General features: G+C 49.8%; 1 protein-coding gene across 1 annotated transcript in view; it reads right to left on the bottom strand.

Annotated features, from left to right (window-relative positions):
- Window positions 1-25,461, bottom strand: part of AAAS (aladin WD repeat nucleoporin) — a 249,575-nt gene that overhangs the window by 95,643 nt on the left and 128,471 nt on the right. Inside the window, 2 exon segments of the mRNA XM_030198169.1 lie at window positions 17,551-17,641; window positions 25,264-25,324. Coding sequence (XP_030054029.1) covers window positions 17,551-17,641; window positions 25,264-25,324 — 152 coding nt within the window.

Genomic DNA, 25,461 nt, shown 5'->3' with positions numbered 1-25,461 from the left:
ATGACAAACCCCAGTAGCTCCAGGAGTTGAATAGTCATCTGCATGGACTGCAGAGCTCCTGCCTCTGAAGTGTCCTTCACCAGCCAATCGTCGAGATAGGTGAACACATGCACTCCCAGTCTGCGTAGCGACGCTGCAACTACCGCCAGGCATTTGGTAAACACCCTGGGCGCAGACGCGAGCCCAAAGGGCAGCACACAATACTGAAAGTGCTGTGCTCCCAGACAAAATCGTAGATACAGCCTGTGAGCTGGCAGTATCGGAATGTGCGTATAAGCATCCTTTAAGTCCAGAAAGCATAGCCAGTCGTTTTTCTGAATCATGGGAAGAAGGGTGCCCAGGGAAAGCATCCTGAACTTTTCTCGGACCAGATATTTGTTCAGGGCCCTTAGGTCTAGGATGGGACGCATCTCCCCAGTTTTCTTTTGCACAAGGAAGTACCTGAAATAGAATCCCAGCCCTTCTTGCCCTGGTGGAACGGGCTCGACCACACTGGCGCTGAGAAGGGTGGAGAGTTCCTCTGCAAGTACCTGCCTGTGCTGGAAGCTGAAGGACTGAGCTCCCAGTGGAAAATTTGGAGGTACGGAGATCAAATTGAGGGAGTATCCTAGCCGGACTATTTGGAGAACCCACCGATCGGAGGTTATTAGAGGCCACCTTTGGTGAAAAAATTTTAACCTCCCCCCGACCGGCAGATCGTCCGGCACTGATGGCAGCTATGCTCAAACAGAGTCAGTCAAAAGCCCATCCCTTGCTTTTGCTGGGGAGCTTTGGGGGCCTGTCTAGGCGCACGCTGTTGACGAGAACTAGCGCGCTGGGGTTGAGCCTGAAAAGGCTGTCGAGAAGGTGGATTGTACCTACGTTTATTGTAAGCATAGGGAGCATTCCGCCTTCCCCGGAAAAAACGTCTACCTGATGAGGTAGATGCTGAAGGCTCCCGGTGGGAGAGATTGTCCATAGCGGTTTCCCAGTGGTTGAGCTGTTCGACCACTTGCTCGACTTTTTCGCCAAAAATATTATCCCCCCGGCAAGAGCCGCTGCTGGACCCTATTGTCCAAGTCAGAGGCACACAGCCATGAGAGTCTGCGCATCACTATACCTTGTGCAGCAGCTCTGGATGCAACATCAAAAGAATCGTAAGCACCCCTGGACAGGAATTTACGACATGCCTTCAGCTGCCTGACCACCTCCTGAAAAGGCCTGGCGTGCTCCAGAGGGAGCTTGTCCACCAAGTCCGCCAGTTGCTTAACATTGTTCCGCATGTGGATGCTCGTGTAGAGCTGGTAAGATTGAATTTTGGACACGAGCATAGAGGACTGGTAGGCCTTCCACCCAAAAAAGTCCAGAGTTCTAGATTCTTGTCCCGGGGGCGCCGAGGCAAAATCCCTAGAACTCTTGGCCCTCTTGAGAGCCGAATCCACAACCATAGAGCCGTGAGGTAACTGCGACTTCATCAACTCAGGCTCCCCATGGATTCTATACTGGGACTCAGCTTTTTGGGGGATGGTGGGATTAGATAATGGTTTCGTCCAGTTCTTCAGCAATGTCTGCTTAAGGACATGATACAGAGGAACAGTGGACGACTCCTTAGGTGGTGAAGGATAGTCAAGGACCTCGAACATCTCGGCCCTGGGCTCATCCTCAGATACCACCAGGAAGGGAATAGCCACAGACATTTCCCGTACAAAGGAGGAGAAAGAAAGACTCTCCGGGGGCAGAAAGCTTCCTTTCAGGCGAAGGAGTGGGATCAGAAGGAAGTCCACAAGACTCCTCAGAAGAGAAATATCTTGGATACTCCTCTTCTCCGAGGCATCCTCCTCGGTGTCGGACAACAGTTCACGAACTGCAGTTCGAAACCGGGCCCGTCTCGACTCCGAAGAACCATGTCTTCGATGACGACTTCGAGAAGTCGACTCCCATGCCGGCGGCGATGAAGCTCCCTCCAGCGATGTCGATGGGGAGTTGACCTGGGTGGCAGCAGAGGCCGAAGCCTCAAGCGGCATCGTTGACTGCACCACAGGCACAGAGCTCACTGCCGCTTCCATCAACAGTACCGAAGGCGCAAGCACCCCCGATACCGGAACAGACTGGCGCGGCAGCCCCTCCAGGAGACCTGGAAGAATGGCTCTGAGGCGCTCATCAAGAGTATTTGCCGGGAAAGGCTGTGGGGCTGGTGCAGGAGCTGGAGACAGAACCTGTGCAGAGGAAGGAGGCGGTACCGGACTGTCCGAAGACCGGCGCACCGACACCTTTTGGATGGAGGGTGACCGGACCTCCTGGTGTCGACACTTCTCGGGTGCCGAGTCCCTCGACGCCCTGGAGCTCCTGGTACCATGTGAAGAAAGGGACCGATGCCGATACTTTTTAGCCTTCAATCGATGCACGGCAGCGGTACAGTGAATGATACATACCTGTAGCAGGTGTTCTCCGAGGACAGCAGGCTGATTGTTCTCACGACTGGGTGACGTCCGCGGCAGCCCCCACCAACCGTAAAAAAACTTCGCAGGCGGTCCCGCACGCAGGGCACGCCCAACGCGCATGCGCGGCCGTCTTCAGCCCGTGCGTGACCGTTCCCGCTCAGTTGAATGACAAGCAAAAATGATGAAACGCAACTCCAAAGGGGAGGAGGGAGGGAAGGTGAGAACAATCAGCCTGCTGTCCTCGGAGAACACCTGCTACAGGTATGTATCATTCACTTTCTCCGAGGACAAGCAGGCTGCTTGTTCTCACGACTGGGGTATCCCTAGCTCTCAGGCTCACTCAAAACAAGAACCCAGGTCAATTGAACCTCGCAACGGCGAGGCATAACAGAAATTGACCTACAAAGAACAACTAACTGAGAGTGCAGCCTGACCAGAATAATTCGGGTCCTGGAGGGTGGAGTTGGATTTACACCCCAAACAGATTCTGCAGCACCGACTGTCGCGTCGGGTATCCTGCTGGAGGCAGTAATGTGATGTGAATGTGTGGACAGATGACCACGTCGCAGCCTTGCAAATCTCTTCAATAGTGGCTGACTTCAAGTGGGCCACCGACACTGCCATGGCTCTGACACTATGAGCCGTGACATGACCCTCAAGAGCCAGCCCAGCCTGGGCATAAGTGAAGGAAATGCAATCTGCTAGCCAATTGGAGATGGTGCGTTTCCCGACAGCGACCCCTATCCTGTTAGGGTCGAAAGAAACAAACAATTGGGCGGACTGTCTGTGGGGCTGTGTCCGCTCCAAGTAGAAGGCCAATGCTCTCTTGCAGTCCAATGTGTGCAACTGACGTTCAGCAGGGCGGGTATGCGGTCTGGGAAAGAATGTTGGCAAGACAATTGACTGGTTAAGATGGAACTCCGACACCACCTTCGGCAGGAACTTTGGGTGAGTGCGGAGCACTACTCTGTTGTGATGAAATTTGGTATACGGAGCATGAGCTACCAGGGCTTGAAGCTCACTGACTCTACGAGCTGAAGTAACTGCCACCAAGAAAATGACCTTCCAGGTCAAGTACTTCAGATGGCAGGTATTCAGTGGCTCAAAAGGAGGTTTCATCAGCTGGGTGAGGACGACGTTGAGATCCCATGACACTGCAGGAGGCTTGATAGGGGGCTTTGACAAAAGCAAGCCTCTCATAAATCGAACGACCAAAGGCTCTCCAGAGATGGCTTTACCTTCCACACGATAATGGTAAGCACTAATCGCACTAAGGTGATTCCTTACTGAGTTGGTCTTGAGGTCAGACTCTAAGTGCAGAAGGTATTCAAGCAGGTTTTGTGCAGGGCAAAAACGAGGTTCTAGGGCCTTGCTCTCACACCAAACGACAAACCTCCTCCACTTGAAAAAGTAACTCTTTTTAGTGGAATCCTTCCTAGAGGCAAGCAAGACACGGGAGACACCCTCAGACAGACCCAACGCAGTGAAGTCTACGCCCTCAACATCCAGGCCATGAGAGCCAGGGACTGAAGGTTGGGGTGCAGCAACGCTCCGTCGTTCTGCAAAATGAGAGTCGGAAAACACTCCAATCTCCACGGTTCTTCGGAGGACAACTCCAGAAAAAGAGGGAACCAGATCTGACGGGGCCAAAAGGGCGCGATCAGAATCATGGTGCCGCGGTCTTGCTTGAGCTTTAGTAAGGTCTCCCCCACCAAAGGTATGGGAAGATAAGCATACAGGAGGCCGGTCCCCCAATGAAGGAGAAAGGCATCCGACGCTAGCCTGCCGTGTGTCTGAAGTCTGGAACAGAACAGAGGCAGCTTGTGGTTGGTCTGAGAGGCGAAAAGGTCCACCGAGGGGGTGCCCCACTCTCGGAAGATCTTGCGTACCACTCTGGAATGGAGCGACCACTCGTGCGGTTGCATGACTCTGCTCAGTCTGTCGGCCAGACTGTTGTTTACGCCTGCCAGGTATGTGGCTTGGAGGAGCATGCCGAACTGGCAAGCCCAACGCCACATCCTGACGGCTTCCTGACACAGGGGGCGAGATCCGGTGCCCCCCTGCTTGTTGACGTAATACATTGCAACCTGATTGTCTGTCCGAATTTGGATAATTTGACAGGACAGCCGATCTCTGAAAGCCTTCAGTGCGTTCCAGATCGCTCGGAGCTCCAGGAGGTTGATCTGAAGATCCTTTTCCTGGAGGGACCACAGTCCCTGGGTGTGAAGCCCATCGACATGAGCTCCCCACCCCAGGCGAGATGCATCCGTCGTCAGCACCTTCGTGGGCTGTGGAATTTGGAATGGACGTCCCAGGGTCAAATTGGTCCGAATGGTCCACCAGTGCAGTGAAGTGCGGCAACTGGGGGAGAGGCGGATGACATCTTCTAGATTCCCGGTGGCTTGAAACCACTGGGAAGCTAGGGTCCATTGAGCAGATCTCATGTGAAGACGAGCCATGGGAGTCACATGAACTGTGGAGGCCATATGACCCAGAAGTCTCAACATCTGCCGAGCTGTGATCTGCTGAGACGCTCTGGTCCGTGAAGCCAGGGACAGGAGGTTGTTGGCCCTCGCTTCGGGAAGGAAGGCCTGAGCCGTCTGGGTATTCAGCAGAGCTCCTATGAATTCCAGAGATTGGGCTGGCTGGAGATGGGACTTTGGGTAATTTATCACAAACCCCAGCAGCTCCAGAAGTTGAATAGTGCACTGCATGGACCGGAGAGCTCCTGCCTCCGAGGTGTTCTTGACCAGCCAATCGTCGAGATATGGGAACACGTGCACTCCCAGCTTGCGTAGATACGCCGCTACCACCACGAGGCACTTTGTAAACACCAGTGGGGCAGAGGCGAGCCCAAAGGGCAGCACACAATACTGAAAGTGCCGTGCGCCAAGGCGGAATCTGAGATACTGTCTGTGAGCTGGCAGTATCGGGATGTGAGTGTATGCGTCCTTTAAATCCAGGGAACATAGCCAATCGTTTTTCTGAATCATTGGCAGAAGGGTGCCCAAGGAAAGCATCCTGAACTTTTCTTTGACCAGGAATTTGTTCAGGCCTCTCAGGTCTAGGATGGGACGCATCCCCCCTGTTTTCTTTTCCACAAGGAAGTACCTGGAATAGAATCCCTGCCCTTCCTGCCCAGGTGGTACGGGCTCGACTGCATTGGCGCTGAGAAGGGCGGAGAGTTCCTCTGCAAGTACCTGCTTGTGATGGGAGCTGAAGGATTGAGCTCCCGGAGGACAATTTGGTGGCAGGGAGGCCAAATTCAGGGCGTATCCGCACCGCACTATTTGGAGAACCCACTGGTCGGAGGTTATGAGAGGCCACCTTTGTTGAGTAAATTTTAACCTCCCTCCGACCGGCAGATCGTCCGGTACGGACACTTTGAGGGCGGCTATGTTCCCATGGATCCAGTCAAAAGCCCGTCCCCGGCTTTCGCTGTGGAGGCGCAGGGGGCTGCTTAGGCGCACGCTGTTGACGAGAACGAGCACGCTGGGACTGTCCCTGTGCCTGGCGAGGCCTTCGGGCCGGCTGGGTGTACCTACGCTTGTTAAAGGCGTACGGCGCAGCCTGCCTGGCCCAGGAAAAATGTCCACCTGCTGAGGTGGATGCTGAAGGCGCCCGGTGGGAGAGCTTGTCGAGGGCGGTTTCCCGCTGATGCAGTTGGTCCACCAGCTGCTCGACCTTCTCACCAAAAATATTATCCCCCCGGCAAGGGACGTCGGCCAGTCTCTGCTGCGTGCGGTTGTCCAGGTCTGAGGCACGCAGCCATGAGAGCCTGCGCATCACTATACCTTGGGCCGCAGCACGAGATGCCACGTCACAGGTGTCATAAATACCCCTGGACAGGAACTTTCTGCACGCCTTCAGCTGCCTGACCACCTCCTGAAAAGGCCTGGACTGCTCCGGCGGGAGCTTGTCGACCAGGTCCGCCAGTTGCTTCACATTATTCCGCATGTGGATGCTCATGTAGAGCTGGTAAGACTGGATGCGGGTCACGAGCATGGAAGATTGGTAGGCCTTCCTCCCAAACGAGTCCAGAGTGCGAGACTCCCGCCCCGGGGGCGCCGAGGCGGTATCCCTCGAACTCCGTGCCCTCTTGAGAGCAGAGTCCACGACCGCCGAGTCATGAGGCAATTGGGGCCGCATTAACTCTGGGTCCGAGTGGATTCTGTATTGGGACTCTGCTTTCTTGGGGATGGTGGGATTAGATAGTGGTCTCACCCAGTTCCGAAGCAGTGTCTCTTTGAGGACATTGTGCAACGGTACCGTGGAGGACTCTCTAGGTGGTGATGGATAATCGAGGACCTCGAGCATCTCAGCCCTCGGCTCATCCACAGAGACCACGGGGAAGGGAATGCATATAGACATGTCCCTGACAAAGGAGGCAAAGGAGAGGCTCTCAGGAGGCGAGAGTTTTCTCTCTGGTGAAGGCGTGGGGTCGGAGGGAAGGCCCACAGACTCCTCTGAGGAGAAATATCTGGTCCTCCTCCTCCCCCCACGAGGCCTCTTCCTCGGTGTTGGACATAAGCTCGTGCAGCTGAGTCCTCAACCGGGCCCGGCTCGACGTCGAGGCACCGAGGCCTCGGTGTCGTCGAGCGGTGGACTCCCGCACCGGCGGGGATGAAGCTCCCTCCATCGACGTGGACTCCACCTGCTTGGCGGTTGAGACCAGCGCCGCAAGCGGCGTCGGAGGCCTCGGCACCGGGCTAGAGCTCGCCGGCGCCACAGTCAACGGCGCCGAGGGCGCAAGCACCCCTGGCGCCGGCACAGTCTGGCGCATCAGCCCTTCCAGGATCCCCGGAAGGATGGCTCGGAGGCACTCGTCCAGGCCTGCTGCCGGGAAAGACGGGGGGGCCGGTAGAGGCGTCGGTGCCGAAAGCTGCTCGGGTCCAGGAGACTGCACCGAAGTGCTGGGACCCTGACGCGGCGGTACCTCTCCTCTCGACGCTGACGCTTTCTCGGCGTCGAGTCCTCTCTGGCGCCGGGGGCCGGATGCATCGATGGCGACCGATGACGGTGCTTCTTTGTTTTCTTGCGATGCCCGTCATCGGCGCTAGGTGGAATGGAGGAGGAGGAGGTCAATCCCCCTCGGCCTCGAGAGACCGGGTCCGACAGGGTTCGGTCCCGAAGGCCCTCGGTAGACGGAGTGACCGGGGCTGATTGCCCACGCGACCTCTCACCCCTGCCGTCAGCGGAGGACCGGCGGGCCGACGGGACCTGTGCTCCTGGGGTCGATGCCATCGGTGCCGATTTCGCAGACATCGATACCGGTACCGAAGAACCGGCCGTCAATACCGATGCCGTCGAGGTCGACGTCGAGGGGCCGGCGCAAGTTCCAAAAAGACGGTCCCGAAGAACTTGCCTCGCTACTTGAGTCCGTTTCCGGAGACCAAGACACAAAGTACACGACTTGGTATCGTGCTCCGGCCCGAGGCACTGGAGGCACCAAGCGCGAGTGTCGGTCTGCGAGATAGGCCGGCCGCACCGACCACACTTCTTAAATCCATTCGGGACCTTCGAGGACATCTACGGAAAAATCGCGTCAGCGAAATCAAAGTCGTCGATGGTGGTGGTAAAATCACACCTCGAAAAGAAATCGACCGCGCGGCCACAGGGCCGCGACGCCCCCGCTAAAAAACGAGGGAAAACAAGTACCGCGCGGTTTTTTTTTTGAGAAAAACTAAAGAACAAACGCGGCAATGAAAATAAACGAAATTAAAAGGAAGATTCGCGAACAACGCGATACGGTTTCCGGGGCTGACAACGAGAGAGCCGTGACACGTCTCTCCAGGCGCGGAAAGAAAAAGACTGAGCGGGAACGGTCATTCACGGGCGGGAAGATGGCCGCGCATGCGCGTTGGGCGTGCCCTGCGTGCGGGACCGCCCGCAAAGTTTTGTTCCGGTTGGTGGGGGCTGCCGCGGACGTCACCCAGTCGTGAGAACAAGCAGCCTGCTTGTCCTCGGAGAATCCTCAGTACCGACGAGGAGGACGTGGAATCCACACGCCTCCTCGGGGTCAGGTCTGAAAGTGGTCGGTCCCGATGGGCCTTTGCAGCAGGAGCCTGCAAGACAGGTGGAGACCCACTCGACGGCTCACTGCTCTCAGCGTGCGGTGGTCTCTGGACAGGTATTACCTGCTCTCCTGATGTCGATGCCATCTCCGGTGCCAATGCCGCCGACCTCGGTACCACTGTCGACGTCGATGCCGAAGTGCTGGGCAAGGCTCCAAACAGACGTTCCCGCTGAGCCTGTCTCGATGCCCATGTCCGCTTTTTAAGGCTAAGACACAACTTACACGCGTCTGGGCGATGTTCGGGCCCAAGGCACTGGATACACCACGAATGGGGATTGGTACCCGAGATTGCCCGGCTGCACCAACCGCACTTCTTGAAGCCGCTGGGAATCCTCGATGTCATGGACAGAAAAATAGCGGCAGCAAAATCAAAATTCGCGATTGTGCCAAGAAAAAAGGCACGAAAAAGGAGAAACGCGAACGCGTAGCCCAAAAGATGCTACGACGGCGAAAGAAAACAAAGAGGGCCCAACACTAAAAGAGAGATAAGGGACCTTTGTTTTTATTTAAAAAGAGGAGAGATAGAAAAAACGAAGAAACAAAGAAAAAACGCGAAAACTCGCGGCTAAATGCAGGCTCTTTATCAGGGGCACACAGAGAGAGATAGCCAAAACAAACGCTCTCTACCGCGGAAAGAGAAAAAACTGACGTGGCTCTCGCGCGACGGGCGGGAATCCGATGGCCGCGCATGTGCGGGCGCCCGCGCGCAATCGTAGGCTCTAGCAAACTTTTGTTGCTAGGAAGATTCCGGTCTCGGGGCTGCGTGGACGTCACCTATCAGTGAGAACAAGCAGCCTGCTTTTCCTCGGAGAATACCTATTCCCGAATAGATATGTGGCTTGGGAACAAAACCCTCCCGTCACATCTCATACAGGTTACTACTGAGCCTCGGATTTGGTCAGACCATGTTCCAGTGGTAATGATTCTACGATGTTTTAAAGGGCATACAGGCCAATGATTTTAGCCTGCTATTTGACCCAAAAAATGTGGAACAGCTAGGGAAGGATATACAGGAATTTTTACAATTTAATGACACTGAAGATACTCTCAAAAATGAAGACCTATTTGCATAGAATCTGCATCCCAGAGGGCACTGAATTTACATACCCAAGTAACTCACTTAGAATTTCAACATAAGACAGGCCAGGGGCTCAAAACTACTGGCAGAATTAGACAAGCTCCAACGAGAGCTCAATGAACTAAAGCTTGAGGAAACTAATGAGAAACTTCAAAAACTACATGATTGTTTGAGTCTGGAAATAGCGCAAAGAAAATCTAAGCCCACAAATTACAAAAACAGAGCACACATAACTATATCCTGTGAATTAAAGACCACATTGGGCAGAAACATAGAACTAGTGAGGCTATTCAAGCCGTATTTGTCCAATTTTACAAAACTTTATATAAACCCGATGGAGATAATATGGGAGCCATAGATCAGTACTTAGAGAGCTTAATATTACTTCATCATACGCCCAGTAAAAATGAGCAACTCTCCCTTCCACTAATGCTAGAGGAAACTCTGTGGGCCATTAAGATACTTCCCCATGAAATGTAGAGCTCAAAACAGGTCCCCAACAATATACACCAGGCTATCCAAAAAAAACCTGGAACCAAACTGAATCAATTTCACATTAAATTTCACATTAAAAATGACAATTCCACATTAAAAATGAGTTATTTTTAATGTGAAATTGAGTCATTTTTAATGTGAAATTGTTTAGCTTAAAAATTAATAAACATTGTTTGTCTTAATATTTAATTGATATTTTGGTTCCAGTTTTTTGGGATAGCCTGGTATATATTCCCACCTCTTTTTATTTTCATTTTATGCTCCGTGGGATCTACTGAGTTCTCCATGTACGTGGATTCTCTTTAGACCCCAACAATATACGACATGTTTTGAGCTCTACACTGAGGGCCGAAGATCCCTGTGAATACAGCCTTGAGGAATTAAAGGCAGCTGCCTAGGTAGAATGTTCGTCCGTTTTACCTTTCAAAATTTGCCCCTGAAGCAGGCAGTAGCCGAAACATGTTGGGCTAATGGACTAATGAAAAAAGTATATTCTACAGATTCTAAAGAATCTGTTGCACAGCATTGCTGACTGCCTGCCACCAGGATAGTGGCATAATGGCCATAGGCTGAGAGGCAACCGCTTGTCCATCTCTGAAAGAAGTGAAGCCCCCAGGCTTGTAATTCCAGAGACTTCGACAGCCTGCTCTACTACTATTCCAGGATGATGACTGGCGTGACTGTAAACCAGAAATGGTGGTACAACTTAAGAGCTCAGTTTGTACCTTCAACCTTTATGCCATCTATTTTAACTTTATGAGAATCATGCCAAAGGCTTGAGTTTGTTTCAGAAACTGTAAGGCTTGGACTCCTCCAAGGTATTCCCTAGGGTTCCCAGACATTCCTTGAAGAGTAATCAACTTTTGAAGAAACTCTAAGATGAATGCTGGGAGAGGAAACCATAGACCCTTTTCTAAGCCACAAAAAGGGAATGGCCAAAGATAATAGAGGCCCACCTTCTGCAGAAGTCTCAAGAAAATCACAGAGGCCATATGGCATATTCTGATGCTCAGAATTCATCGATTCCTATCAAAGAGTACTGTGTTCGGGCCCTGCTGGATCCAGCGCATATATGCATTAGAACATTAGAATTGCATTCTGTTGCTTATGAGATAGGAGTAAGATAAAAAGTTTGCTTTCACAAGGATTCCAGCTTGGTGTACTATTATCCACTGGGTCACAAGGATTCCAGCTTGGAGTACTATAATCCACTGGGACAAAGACCATTTTCCCATGGAATAGTAGTTTCTATGACAACTATTGAAACTTAATCATCTCCCTCACGCAGATTAGCTGTTTGCACAATTACTCAGATATCAAAAATACAGTACAGGCATTTTTGCAGATTAGCTCACTGCTTAAAACAGAGACTAAATGGCTTGATAAAAAGGGAAGGTCTTGCAGGTTCTCAGAACTTCTCCATGGTGGGTTCCTTCACTGAGGTATGGCCCAAAGAAGAAAAAATGAAATGAAATGCTCAAAGATTTCAGAGTGCAGGAATTAACCAAAGACATCTCTATGCTCCACAACAGTAAGAAAAGAGAAGGGTCTGTCCTTATGGACACTGGAAGCACACACTTCTCCGGTAGGGCTCCAACTTTAGGCATTAGAGACTGCGTGGATTGCAATTCTTAACTGAGAAGCATCAAGTGGAGCTCCAGATCTCCACCTGTATTGCCAATAGGAAAATTACAACTGCATGTGGAAAAGGAATACAGTTATTCTCTGAACTCCCTCAGAATGCTAAAATAAAAAAGACTTGACAAAGGCCTCCCAAACTCCAAGGAGAATGAAATCTTGCTCCCAGGTATTCCCATCAGATTATTAGCAAACTATGAGACCCCTTTCTTCTGACAGGACCTTCCTTTTTAGAATTAGCAACAAAGGCAGTTAGCTAGTATGCTCTAGTTAAGATTTAGAGACTAGAATTACTTCAGGAGGCTGCCCAAGATAGCTGTTCTTCCCATGCTTATACTTGCAACCTGCCACTAATGTCACTTTTTTTTGCCCAAAATTTGCTGGTCACCAGAGGCTACCTCTGAAATGTGTTCCAAGGACCTCCTCAGGCACATGGGTCATGCAACTTACATAAGCCTGTGGACTAAAGACCGTTCACAAGATGATGCTCCCACTAACAAAGGAAAGCAGCTGCAACCTGAACTACCCCTAACCAGAAGTATAAAAGGAAATCGCCCTCCCACCCCCCACTGCACTGGAAGATCTCACCAGCAACCACACCGAAAAATTCAGATTTGCTAAAGACTGTTGTCCTGGTTTTAGATGTAAGCGTTAGAAACTTTAGCTGAAAGAAAAGAAACCAGTATGGTTGGGGGGGAGGGGAATGAATTCAGACCTCTGGGTTATCTCTTTCTGCCAAGGCCTTATCCTGAAGCACACCTTAAAAATTACCTCAGGTGTGCAGGCTGGATGCTTCAGCCTGAGCACTCTGAAAGAAGTGCTGCTGTTAGTCTGAACACTTGGCCTTTAACCCAAGCTAGCTTCCTTGGGCTAGCCAAAGAGGAAATCATCCCTTCTCTTGGTACACATGCCTACTCCCACCTGTTTCCACTAACTGCTAGTGTAGTACTGGAACAAACACTGCAGAATTCTTCTGTCTTCTGGAAGTCCCTTCAGAAAAGGTCTCAGGCCCACCAAGGTAGGAGGCATAGAAGTTTGCTCCTGAGAGCCTCTCTTATTCTGCCACTGTACCCGTACAGACCTGTTGACTATCTGCTAGAGACGGGGAAATACTGACCAGCTCAAGGAAGCACCAGTTCCTGTAGGGGGAGTGAAGTCAGCTCTAAGGATTTTTTTTTCTTTATGTCCGCCTAATGGCTTTGGGGACACTAATCTGGTCTTGTGTGGCATGAATAAGAAATTTTGCTTTTTCCAAAAAAACAAGTCTATAAATTTCTGCAGTCACATGATTTGTTTGTGAGATAATGGTGAACCGTGTCTTCTTCCTTTAGAGAAAACTGGATACCTTGCAGGCTGTGTAAAGTTTTACAGGATCAACATATTATGCAAAAGATAATAATGTGCAGGGAAGGAATCCGTCTCTCTCTCTAGTTCCTTTCTCCTGATATATTTGGGGGAGCGCACACTCGCCCTTCCACTGATGCTGGCCTCACATGTTTGTGGGGAGATTAATTTATGACAGGGAGGTGGGGAGGGGAGACCTTATGCTTAAGTATGGATAAGCTGTTTTGTCTGGTAGCAGACATTTCTTTTTCTGTACTGTTGAACATTGCTATTTTACTTTTCTTTTTCTTGTTTGTTGCTTGACTTTAAACATTAATAAAAACAAAGTAAAAAAAAAAAAAAAAAAAAGAAGTTGTCCCTGTGTTTTTGGACTTACATCTTTCTTGGCTGTCCTTTGGCATCACTCCAGCCAGGTTAGCAAGTTTTTTTTGTACTGAGCCGACCGCCTACCCTCTGATCTCAACCCAACCACCAACATAGCTCCAGGGCCTCATAACCCATGCGACCAGGTCTATACCGCTGGTCCCAGGACCTACTGGATCTACAATCACGGATAAAGCCGCTAGGAATATAAGGATCCTGATACGTCTCCCCTCAGACCATCACCACCGACTTCAAATAAAACGCACAACACCAGAACACCACATTTGATCAATTAATCCCCGTGCGGTGTCTGGAAAGGTCTCCGGATTCCTACCCCGAACCAATGATGCAACTAGGGAGCCTCTGCAATCTGGGGTAATCCTTCTGAACATCTAACTGTGAGTATCCACCTGACACGAACCACTAGCAGCCCTAACAAATCGAACTTATAATGTACACTGACAAACTGCTCCTAACAATCTACTACTTATCCTCGATCCACTTAACACTAACCACCCCACTCGTTGATAGAAACACCATACCCATACTTTATAACCATCAAAGTCTGTCTAGATGCACCACACCTCACCAAACTGACAACCATCAAAACAAAGGAAGAACACCAACATACGGACAACCCTAACACATGGGAATGAAAGGTCATAACAAATCCATACCAACAAAGAAACGACAACTGACAAAAATCCACATAACACCGAACACAGAAGACCCCCACCAAGTGAGTTACGTTAATGCCAGATACGTAGTAAATAAAGCTACAATAATAACAGACTGGATCACATCAGAAAACCTCGACCTGCTTTTCATCAATGAAACTTGGATCCATGATCAAAAAGACCCGATAATCCTAGACCTTTGCCCCCCAGGATACAAAATCAAGCATTGGACCAGAAAGGAAAAGAGAGGCGGAGGCATAGCACTAATCCATCGATCACACTTCACCGCCGTCACCACTGCCAAGTCCATAACTTCCCAACTCAAAATAGCATCAATCAGAATACACCACACCACCCTACTTGACCATCTAAACTGTGTACTGTTTTATAGACCTCCAGGCAATTGGAACGAATGCCAATCGCACTTTATGGACTTTATATCAAACACCTGCGTAACCAATCCCAATATATTAATACTGGGAGACATCAACCTTCACCTAGAAGACCCAAACTCTACCAACGCATCCGAATGCAAGGATTTTCTCCATTTATGGGACCTTAAATTGCCACACATCCAAGCAACCCATATCAAAGGGCATACACTCGACCTTATCTCACACAAACTGTCCACAGACCAGAAACTAATAATATCAGATATCAAATGGACAAACACACCACGGTCAGACCACTACAAATTAAACCTCTCTCTACTACGGCGGAAAAAGGGTTCACACCGTATACATGAACACACAACATACAACACAAGAGGCCAAATAGACCCGGTAACATTCTTGCACCAAATGTACAATAATGAATGGACAGCACAAACGGACTCTACATACTACCTCTCAGATTGGGACAAAAGATGCAAAAACATAGTAGACGAAATAACACCCTTACAATCAAGAACATCATGTAGGCAAAATTCAATACCATGGTACAACAAAGAACTAAAAAAACCTAAAAACACAATCCAGGAAGCTTGAACGAGCATGGAAAAAATTAAAAGATGCACAATCACTCAACGCATAGAAACAAACTAAAAAAAAATACAAATATGCAACAAGACAAGCAAAAGGTCATATTACAAAACCAAAATAGGAACGGACTACAAAGACTTGAAAAAACTATACCAACTCGTGAACAAATTACTAGACACCACCGTGGTCACCACAACTAACACAAACACCCCATCTGAAGATGCACTTGTCAAATACTTCAAAGAAAAAATTGTAAATCTACGCAACACGCTACCTCAGAACACCACTGACATTGATAACTTCTTCGAGTGTATGGACCCAATCCCCAGCGAATACCCAGCGGACAGACTCTGGACAACTTCACTCCCCTCACCGCTGAAACAGTCAACCAAGCGACTAATAGGCTCTTCAAGACTCACTGTAAATTGGATGTCTGCCCCAGTTACCTATTAAAATCCGCTCCCCACCGTTTCATAGTAGACCTCATATCCCACTTAAACTACAGGCTTCAACACGGTCTCTTCCCAAAAGAAAACTGCAACATCCTACTTACCCCAATACCAAAAGATACCAAGAAAAAAAGACAATATCACCAACTACCGACCAGTAGCATCAACTCCACTGGTAGTCAAACTGATGGAAAGCATATTAACCAAACAACTTACTGACTACATAAACAAATTCACAATACTACACGAATCACAATCAGGATTCCGCTCCAACAACAGTACTGAAACAGTACTAATCACTCTACTAGCCAAATTCAAACAAATAGCAACAGGCAAAAGCACACTTCTTCTACAATTTGACATGTCTAGTGCATTCGACATGGTAAACCACAATATATTACTAAGCATCCTAGAATACTTCAGGATTGGTGGAAGTTTACTTAGCTGGATCAAGGGTTTCCTAACAACTAGAACATATCAAGTGAAATCAAACTCGAATATATCATCACCATGGAAAACAGACTGTGGAGTACCTCAAGGATCACCACTTTCACCGCTCCTTTTCAACCTAATGATGATCCCACTAGCCAAATCCTTATCCAATCAAGGCCTTAAACCTTTCATATACGCAGACGATGTCACATTATACATCCCTTACAGACATGACCTAACAGAAATCACCAAAGAAATCATACTCAGCTTGAACATCATGAACTCATGGGCGAATGCATTTCAACTAAAACTAAACACTGAAAAAACACACTGTCTAATCCTCTCATCTCAATATAACACGAACAAACCCACCAACATAACCACCCCCGACTACACCCTCCCTATCTCAGATAGCCTGAAAATACTTGGAGTTACAATCGACCCAACTCTCACACTAGAGAGCCAAGCGAAAGCTACAACAAAGAAAATGTTCCACTCTATGTGGAAACTCAAAAGAGTGAAACCATTCTTCCCGAGGAAAATATTTCGCAAATTGGTATAATCAATGGTCCTAAACCACCTAGACTACTGCAATGGAATTTATGTGGGATGCAAAGAACAAATCATACAGAAACTCCAAACTGCCCAAAACACAGCAGCCAGACTCATATATGGAAAAACAAGATTCGAAAGCGCAAAACCCTCACGAGAAAAACTACCCTGGCTCCAAAAGAACGTATTGCATTCACAATCTGCACCCTCGTTCACAAAATCATCAACGCTGAAGCCCCGGGATACATGACAGACCTCATAAACCTCCCAATCAGAAACACATCAAGATCAACATGAACATACCTAAATCTCCACTACCCAAGCTGCAAAAGACTCAAATACAAATCAACCTACGCATCCGGGTTCTCCTATATAAGCACACAACTATGGAACGTACTACCAAACGCCGTGAAAACAACATATGTCCACCTAAACTTCCAGAAACTACTAAGAACGTACCTGTTCAAAAAGGCATACCCGATCGACCCAACTTAAATGCCTCAACTCTGTAACACAACAAAACCAAAGCTCATTTGGACATAAATTACCCTCTTCCTCCTTAAGATTCCTAAATCTGTCCGTCACACATGAACTTTACTCTATCACAACTTCACTCTGTATTTGTTCATACCGATAATGGCGATCACCTCTACAGTACTAAAGCCACATTGAGCCTGCAAATAAAATGTGGGATACAAGTGTTACAAATAAATAAATAAATACTATCCTATGATACGGTATATCTTTTTGTTGCCTTTAAGATACAACCCTCTCCCCCTCCAAAACTAAAAAAAAAATAGGGCACTGTAGAACAAATCACACACAGTTACTCTAAATCTCTGCCCTGAAGAGCTTACAGTCTGTGCATACCTAAGGCATTGGGAGATGAAAGTTACAGAAAAGTGTCGGCAGCAGAAGCTGGACACATATTTGGGATTCCTGGTTCTGAGTATAAACATTTAAGAAGTGTATACTTCCCACTCCCAAACTATCACACCAAACTGGCAACAGGTTGTGCTGCCTTTCCTCATCCGACAGTAACTCACCATCATGTTCCATGAAGGACAAGGAGTAAATAAGGGATTCTCCCTGCACTGCAAACAGTAATTGGCTTCCATCAGGGCTCCAACATCCTGTCTGCATGAAGCAAACAAAAGGAAAAAAAATGTGAGAAAGGAAAAAAAATAAGGGTTCAACAGTTACTACACCGTGCTTTAATTTAATTAAGACATTTAAAATGCCACTTCCCCCTTTTTTAGAGGAACGGGTTTTTCATTTTGTTGCCTGGTAATAGTTTCTCATGGGGGAAAGGCTATAATAGTCCAGGCACCCCCCCCCCCTCAATTTCAATGTATCATACTGTGTTACATTGTTTAGCCCCTTCAAGGGTGGCGAATTGTATTTTTTTACTGTTTGACTAAGTGGGAAAGTGGGAGGGTAGGGATGGGTGGGCTGGGACTGGGATAGGTATGAGGTTTAGACGTTCTGCATTAGCATTTCATTACTGTTAATTGTTGGACTTATCTCCTCACCATTTTTCTGGTCGGGGTATAGAGGACTGAGGGAGGTTTGGTTTGGGGGAGGGGAAGACATATTTTCTGAAAATTTTGGTGGCGCAATTTGTATCTTACATGGTTTCTAATCCCTTTACTGTTGCATCTGTATAAACAGGAATACTGAATGTACTATCAACAGTATGTGTAAATGTAAGTCACCAATAAAATGTTTTTGAACTAAAATGCCACTTCCCCCATTTGAGCTCAAGGCAGTTTACAAACTTCAGGAAATATATATAATAAAACAAAAATACAATTCACAAAATAAAATTACAAGTTTAAAATGAAAATACACTATTGCGGTCACTCAGCTGCCATGTCCTACCACCCAAAAAATATAAAAAAGGCTAAGTTTTCAAACCATGGTAACACCAAAGTGGGAGCTAAAGTTGTATCCTATTTCAAAGTGGTGGAACAACACACTGCATAACTATATATTGCAACGACCTTGAAGAGTTCTAAGCAGTTCACAAATATCCAAAGAAGCAGGACAATCTCCTGGAAAATACATCAATTAAAGATATCCAGAAAGAAATACAAAATCAGAAGAAAACTGATTTGTAAAATGGGCCATAGAAATAGGTTTTGATGGCTTTCTTAAATGCAGAGTAATGAAACATTTGTGCAGCTTTTCAAGGCAATGAATTTCACCAGTGTGGTGATTGATTAAAAAAATAAATAGAAAAGTTGCATTAAGCAGAGTTTTATACTGTATTTCACACCCCTTGGGCTGGGGCATTGTAATAGTAAGGGTAATCTGCTTCCTGGTACTGATGTGTAATAAATCTACCTATAAAGCAAGGTAGACATTACAGTAATCAGAGGGCAAGCACTGTAGCCTGAACAACAATTTAAGGTAATCTTCACACAGTAAGTCTTTACCTGCTGTAAGACTCTCAAATTACAAAATATCTTCTAGCAACATGTGTTTCCATAGTAGAGCTGAGACAAAAAGACTCCTAAATCCTTGGCTGACAAACACAAGGAAACATTGTACCCAGATAGTACTGGGTTAGTATAAGGGAGCCTTTCCCTTGGCCATCTGCGAAAAGCAATTTAGATTTCAAAGAAGAGCTGAGAGTCACTCATGACTCAGCCTTCTGCACCTTTATCTGACAGAAAAGGAAAGCACTTCCTGGATCTAGGGGAACATCATGAGCGATTCATTAAATAGATGGTTCAGGTGTTGAGGTCTCTGGAACTGCTTACGCTGTTTAAGATGTCTCCTCAAGAAGAGATGGATGAGAAGCTGCTTATGAGGTCTTTAAAACTGGAAGTATTAACAAGGTAAAATTATGTATCATACCTGATAATTTTCTTTCCATTAATCATAGCTGATCAATCCATAGACTGGTGGGTTGTGTCCATCTACCAGCAGGTGGAGATAGAGAGCAAAGCTTTTGCCTCCCTATATGTGGTCATGTGCTGCCGGAAACTCCTCAGTATGTCGATATCCAAGCTCCATCCACAGGACTCGGCACTTAGAGAACACCCACAAAGGGACACTCTGCCCAGCTCACCACCGCCAAAACGGGGGAGGGGAATTAACCCAGCTCATCCCCACACAAGTGGGGGAGGGGAATCCGTCCAGCTCATCCCCGCGGAGCAGGGGAGGGACACCACACCCGCCGATGCGGGGGGATCTGGCTTATCCTGCAACCGCAACCGCGGGAGGAGCTGACTGACCCTAACACCGCCGAAGCGGGAGGGGTACAAAGCTGCCCTACTGCCGCACGAAGCGGGAGGGAGCGCCGGCAGAATTTAAGTCTCAATCCAGCCCCGTAAAACGGAGGGGAGAGGAATGCAGCAGCTCACTGTAACACAAATTCGTCTCAACTCTTGAAGAATCCATTGAAAAACTTGAACACGAAGTCCTCCTGAACAGGAACTGAAGACTAAACTTGAACCTGAAATGCAACCAGAATATAACCAATACAGATATCTGGAAGGGGCTATGGATTGATCAGCTATGATTAATGGAAAGAAAATTATCAGGTATGATACATAATTTTACCTTCCATATCATCATGCTGATCAATCCATAGACTGGTGGGATGTACCGAAGCAGTACTCACCCAGGGCGGGACATTGAAATCCCTGACCGCAACACTGAAGCTCCAAACCGGGCCTCCGCCCGAGCAGCCACAGTCAAGCGGTAATGCTTTGAGAAGGTATGGGCCGATGCCCAAGTTGCCACCTTGCATATCTCTTCCAAGGAGACGGACCCGGCCTCTGCCATCGAGGCCGCCTGAGCTCTAGTGGAGTGAGCCTTCAGCTGGATAGGCGGCACCTTCCCCGCGGCCACATAAGCCGCTGCAATGGCTTCCTTGACCCTTCTTGCCACTGTAGGCTTAGCAGCCTGCAGACCCTTACGAGGACCTGCAAACAGGACAAACAGATGATCCGATCTCCGGAAATCATTGGTCACTTCCAAGTATCTGATGACACGTCTCACATCCAGATATTTGAGAGCAGAGTATTCCTCTGGGTAGTCCTCCCTACGAAAGGAAGGGAGACAGAGCTGCTGATTCACATGGAAGCGAGAAACAATCTTGGGCAGGAAGGAAGGCACTGTTCGAATAGTCACTCCTGCCTCAGTGAACTGCAGAAAAGGCTCTCGACATGAGAGTGCCTGGAGCTCGGAAACTCTTCTGGCTGAAGTGATAGCCACCAAAAAGACTGCTTTCAACGTCAGGTCTTTCAGAGATGCCCTCGACAAAGGCTCAAAAGGCGGCTTCTGCAATGCTCTTAGCACCAGGTTGAGATTCCACGCAGGCACCACTGAGTGCAGAGGAGGGCGCAGGTGATTAACTCCCTTGAGAAAGCGCACCACATCTGGCTGCGAAGCCAGGGAAGCACCCTTCAGGCGGCCCCTGAAGCAAGCCAGAGCCGCTACCTGGACTTTAAGGGAACTGAGCGACAGGCCTTTCTCCAGACCTTCTTGCAGGAACGCCAACACTGAAGAAATTGGAGCAGTGAAGGGAGAAAGTGAGCCTGCTTCACATCACGCTGCAAAGATACGCCAAACCCTGGCGTAAGCAATAGAAGTAGAGCGCTTCCTCGCTCTCAGCATAGTGGCGATGACCTTGTCTGAGAAGCCCTTCTTTCTCAGACGCTGCCGCTCAATAGCCAGGCCGTAAGACCAAAGGGGGAGGGATCCTCCATCACCACGGGACCCTGATGTAACAGGCCCTGTTCCACTGGCAGCCGCAGAGGATCGTCGACTGAGAGCCTGATCAAGTCCGCATACCAGGGACGTCTGGGACAGTCCGGACCCACCAGGATTATCCGGCCCGGATGCTTTGCCACCCGGTCTAGCACCCTGCCCAACATGGGCCAGGGCGGGAACACATAGAGAAGCTCTTGTGTCGGCCACTGTTGGAGAAGAGCATCTACTCCCAGGGATCAAGGGTCCCGTCCTCTGCTGAAAAAGCGCGGCACTTGGCCGATGACGCCATCAGATCTAGGCTCGGCTGGCCCCAGCGCTTCGTGATGTCCAAGAACGCCTGAGCAGATAGCTGCTACTCTCCGGGCTCCAAGGTATGGCGACTGAGAAAGTCCACCTTGACATTCATGACTCCGGCAATGTGGGCCGCTGACAGCTGTTCCAGGTTCGCTTCCGCCCACTGGCATAGATTCATGGCCTCCTTGGCTAGAGGGGCGCTCTTGGTACCTCCCTGGTGGTTGACATAGGCCACAGCCGTGGCATTGTCCGACAGGACCCGTACTGGCTTCAACGCCAGTACCGGGATGAACTCCAAAAGCGCCAACTGAATGGCTCTGAGTTCCAGAAGGTTGATAGACCACTTTGCCTCTGCAGGAGACCAGAGCCCCTGCGCTGTCCTTCCGAAGCAGTGGGCTCCCCAGCCCGACAAAGAGGCGTCCGTCGTGACGACAATCCACTCCGGGGTCACCAGAGGCATTCCTGCAGACAACTTGTCTGTCTGCAGCCACCAGCTCAGCGCCTTGCGCACTGCTGGATCCAAGGGAAGGCGCACAGCATAATCCTCCGACATCGGAGTCCAGCGCTGCAGCAGAGAGTGTTGCAGTGGTCTCATATGAGCCCTGGCCCAGGGCACTACTTCCATCGTGGCCGTCATAGAGCCCAACAGCTGCACATAGTCCCAAGCCCGAAGAGGAGAGGCTACTAGGAACTGGTCCACCTGAGCCTGAAGTTTGACAATCCGATTGTCTGGCAGGAACACTCTGCCCACTTGGGTGTCGAATCGAACTCCCAGATACTCCAGGGACTGAGTCGGGCGCAGCTGGCTTTTCTCCCAGTTGATGATCCATCCCAGGGAGCTCAAAAGAGCAACTACCCGGTCCACAGCTTTGCCGCACTCTGCATAAGAGGGGGCTCGGATCAACCAGTCGTCCAGATAAGGATGGACTTGTACTCCTTCCTTTCGCAGGAAGGCCGCGATGACCACCATTACTTTGGAGAAGGTCCGCGGAGCAGTAGCCAACCCGAAAGGGAGGGCTCTGAACTGGAAGTGTCGTCCCAGGACTGCAAAACACAGAAAGCGTTGATGAGGAGGCCAGATGGGAATATGCAGGCATGCTTCCTTGATGTCCAAGGAAGCCAAGAACTCTCCTGCCTTCACTGCCGCTATAACAGAGCGGAGAGTCTCCATGCGAAAGTGCCGCACTTTCAAGGCCCGATTGACCCCTTTGAGGTCGAGGATAGGCCGGACAGAACCTCCCTTCTTTGGTACCACAAAGTAAATGGAGTAACGTCCCTTGCCAATCTGATTTTCTGGCACCGGAACGACCGCACCCAGGCGGATCAGGTTGTCCAAGGTCTGCTGCACTGCCACAGCTTTGACCGGAGACTTGCAGGGAGAGAGTACAAACCCGTCTCTTAAGGGTCGGCAGAACTCTAACTTGTAGCCGTCTCTGATGACTTCCAGCACCCAAGCGTCTGAAGTTACTTTGGTCCACTCGCCCAGAAACGAGGACAGGCGTCCTCCAATCTGCACTGGGCCATGGACCAAGACCCCGTCATTGGGTACGAGACCCTGGGGGAGGACCGGAGGGCGTACCTCCGGGACGGCGGTCTCTGCGAAAGGAATGCTGCTTGGGGGAGAAGTTCCTTTTGAAGGAAGAGGGGGCAGAGGAGCCCGACTTGCCCGGGCGGTACCGACGGGCTTCTTGAAACCGTCCTCTGGAGATACCGGGGCGAGCACTGGCGCGAGCCCTGACCTCTGGTAACCTCTTGCCCTTAGACGTGCCGAGATCGGTCACGATTTTGTCCAGCTCGACCCCAAAGAGCAGCTTGCCTTTAAAAGGCAACTTACCCAGGCGGGACTTAGAGGCGTGGTCCGCAGACCAATGTTTCAGCCAAAGCCAGCGCCGCGCAGAGACTGTCTGAGCCATGCCTTTGGCCGAGGCTCTCAAGACATCATACAGTAAGTCTGCCAAATAAGCCAAGCCCGATTCCAGGGCCAGCCAATCAGCCCTCAAGGAAGGATCCGAGGGGGAAGCCCGCTGCACAATCGTCAGGCACGCCCTGGCCACATAGGAGCCGCAAACTGAGGCCTGCAAACTTAAGGCAGCCGCCTCGAAGGACGACCTTAAAGCCGCCTCCAATCTTCTGTCTTGGGCGTCCTTTAGTGCCGTGCCACCTTCCACCGGCAACGCCGTTTTCTTAGTCACCGCAGTGATTAAAGAGTCCACGGTAGGCCAAACAAAGGCCTCACGCTCACTTTCAGGCAAAGGATAGAGGCGGGACATAGCCCTAGCCACTTTGAGGCTCGCTTCCGGGACATCCCATTGAGCCGAAATTAAGGTGTGCATGGCATCATGCACGTGGAAGGTTCTAGGCGGGCGCTTCGTCCCCAGCATAATGGCGGAGCCAACAGGTGCTGAGGGAGAGACGTCCTCCGGAGAGGAAATCTTCAAAATGCTCATGGCCTGCCATAACAGGTTGGGCAAATCCTCTGAGGAAAGATTCGTGCTGCAGAGGGGTCATCCGCTCCATCCGAGCGGGAATCCGTCTCCTCCAAGGAATCCCCAAAGGACCGTTGGGAGAACTCAGATACGCTGCCCTCATCTACATCAGAGGAAACAGCGTCCTCTAAGGCCTGGGCATCCACCCGAGGGCGTTTACTTCCGGGGGCCTCAACCCCTTTATCGGACAAGGGAGAAGGGGCAGCGTTTTGCATAAGAAAGGCCTGATGCAGCAGCAAAATAAACTCGGGGGAGAAACCCCCCAGACTGTGCACTTCAGCAGCTTGGGCCACAGCCCTAGACGCTCCCTCAACCGGCGCTCGCAAGAGCGGGGGAGAACCATGCTGCGCATCCAAGATGGCGTCCGGCGCGACACTCCGCAAAGGAGCCGCGCGGGAAGAACGGCGCTTAACTTTAGCCGCTTTTTTGCCATCGCCCAAATCAAGGGCGGCCATGGCATGAACGTCTCCCAGCTCAAGGGCGGCCCAAGAAGAAGCCGTCCGAGCAGAGTGGCCGGCCAAGATGGCGGAGGCGAGCAGCGGGGGATGGGCGTTTATGGCGGGAAAAACCGCCGCGCCGGAGGAAGACCCGGGACACTGACCGGCCTCCAAACTGACACCCAACAAGGGCGAATCAGACTTTAAAACCCCCGCATCCCCGCTAGAAGCGCACACGCGGTCCGGGGAGCGATTCTTCGCGCCCTCGCCCTCCGACGCCATAGGCCACGTGGAGATCAATCGGGGAACCCCCTGCCCGCTATAAAAAGGTAAAAATTACCTGCTTCTCGCTCCGAGCTGTAACGACCTGGTGTCCCAGTGAGTAGCTGCAATAAACGTTTAAATAAACGTCGAAATAAACGCCCTTAAGGACGTCCAAAATTTTTTTTTTTTTTTTAACGGAGCCAGCGGGAGGGGGGAGAAAAAGAGGGACCTGGCGCCACCAGGTTTGCACTTGCTCAAGAAGAGCCCTCAACCCCAGGCACTCAACAAAACCTAAAAATTAGGCTTGGAGGCCTAGCCAGAGCTGCTGCTGTGTGTGACCACCACCTGCTGAGATAGAGAACATACTGGGGAGTTTCCGGCAGCACATAACCACATATAGGGAGGCAAAAGCTTTGCTCTCTATCTCCACCTGCTGGTAGATGGACACAACCCACCAGTCTATGGATTGATCAGCATGATGATATGGAAGAATATGTGCAAGTGGGAAGATGACGCCAATGGAATTCTAGAGAGCTAGAGCTTTATTTCTGACCTGACAACGGCCTTTAAGCGTGGGCCAACGCTCACAGGTCCACATCTGAGCCTCCCACACCCTGTAGGGAAGACAAGATATTTATCCAATCAAAAAAAGGAGAGACAGAGAAAATCCCAGCCTGAGCCTTTCAACCTATTTTCCTTATGCAGAAACAAAATGCATACAAACAAAAAACTGACTAAATGTAAGCTTGAA

This window comes from Microcaecilia unicolor, chromosome 3 (genome assembly GCF_901765095.1).
Source record: "Microcaecilia unicolor chromosome 3, aMicUni1.1, whole genome shotgun sequence".
Taxonomy (NCBI): Eukaryota; Metazoa; Chordata; class Amphibia; order Gymnophiona; family Siphonopidae; genus Microcaecilia; species Microcaecilia unicolor.
The sequence above is the reverse complement of the archived record's forward strand: the minus strand, read 5'-3'. Positions and strand labels throughout refer to the sequence as shown.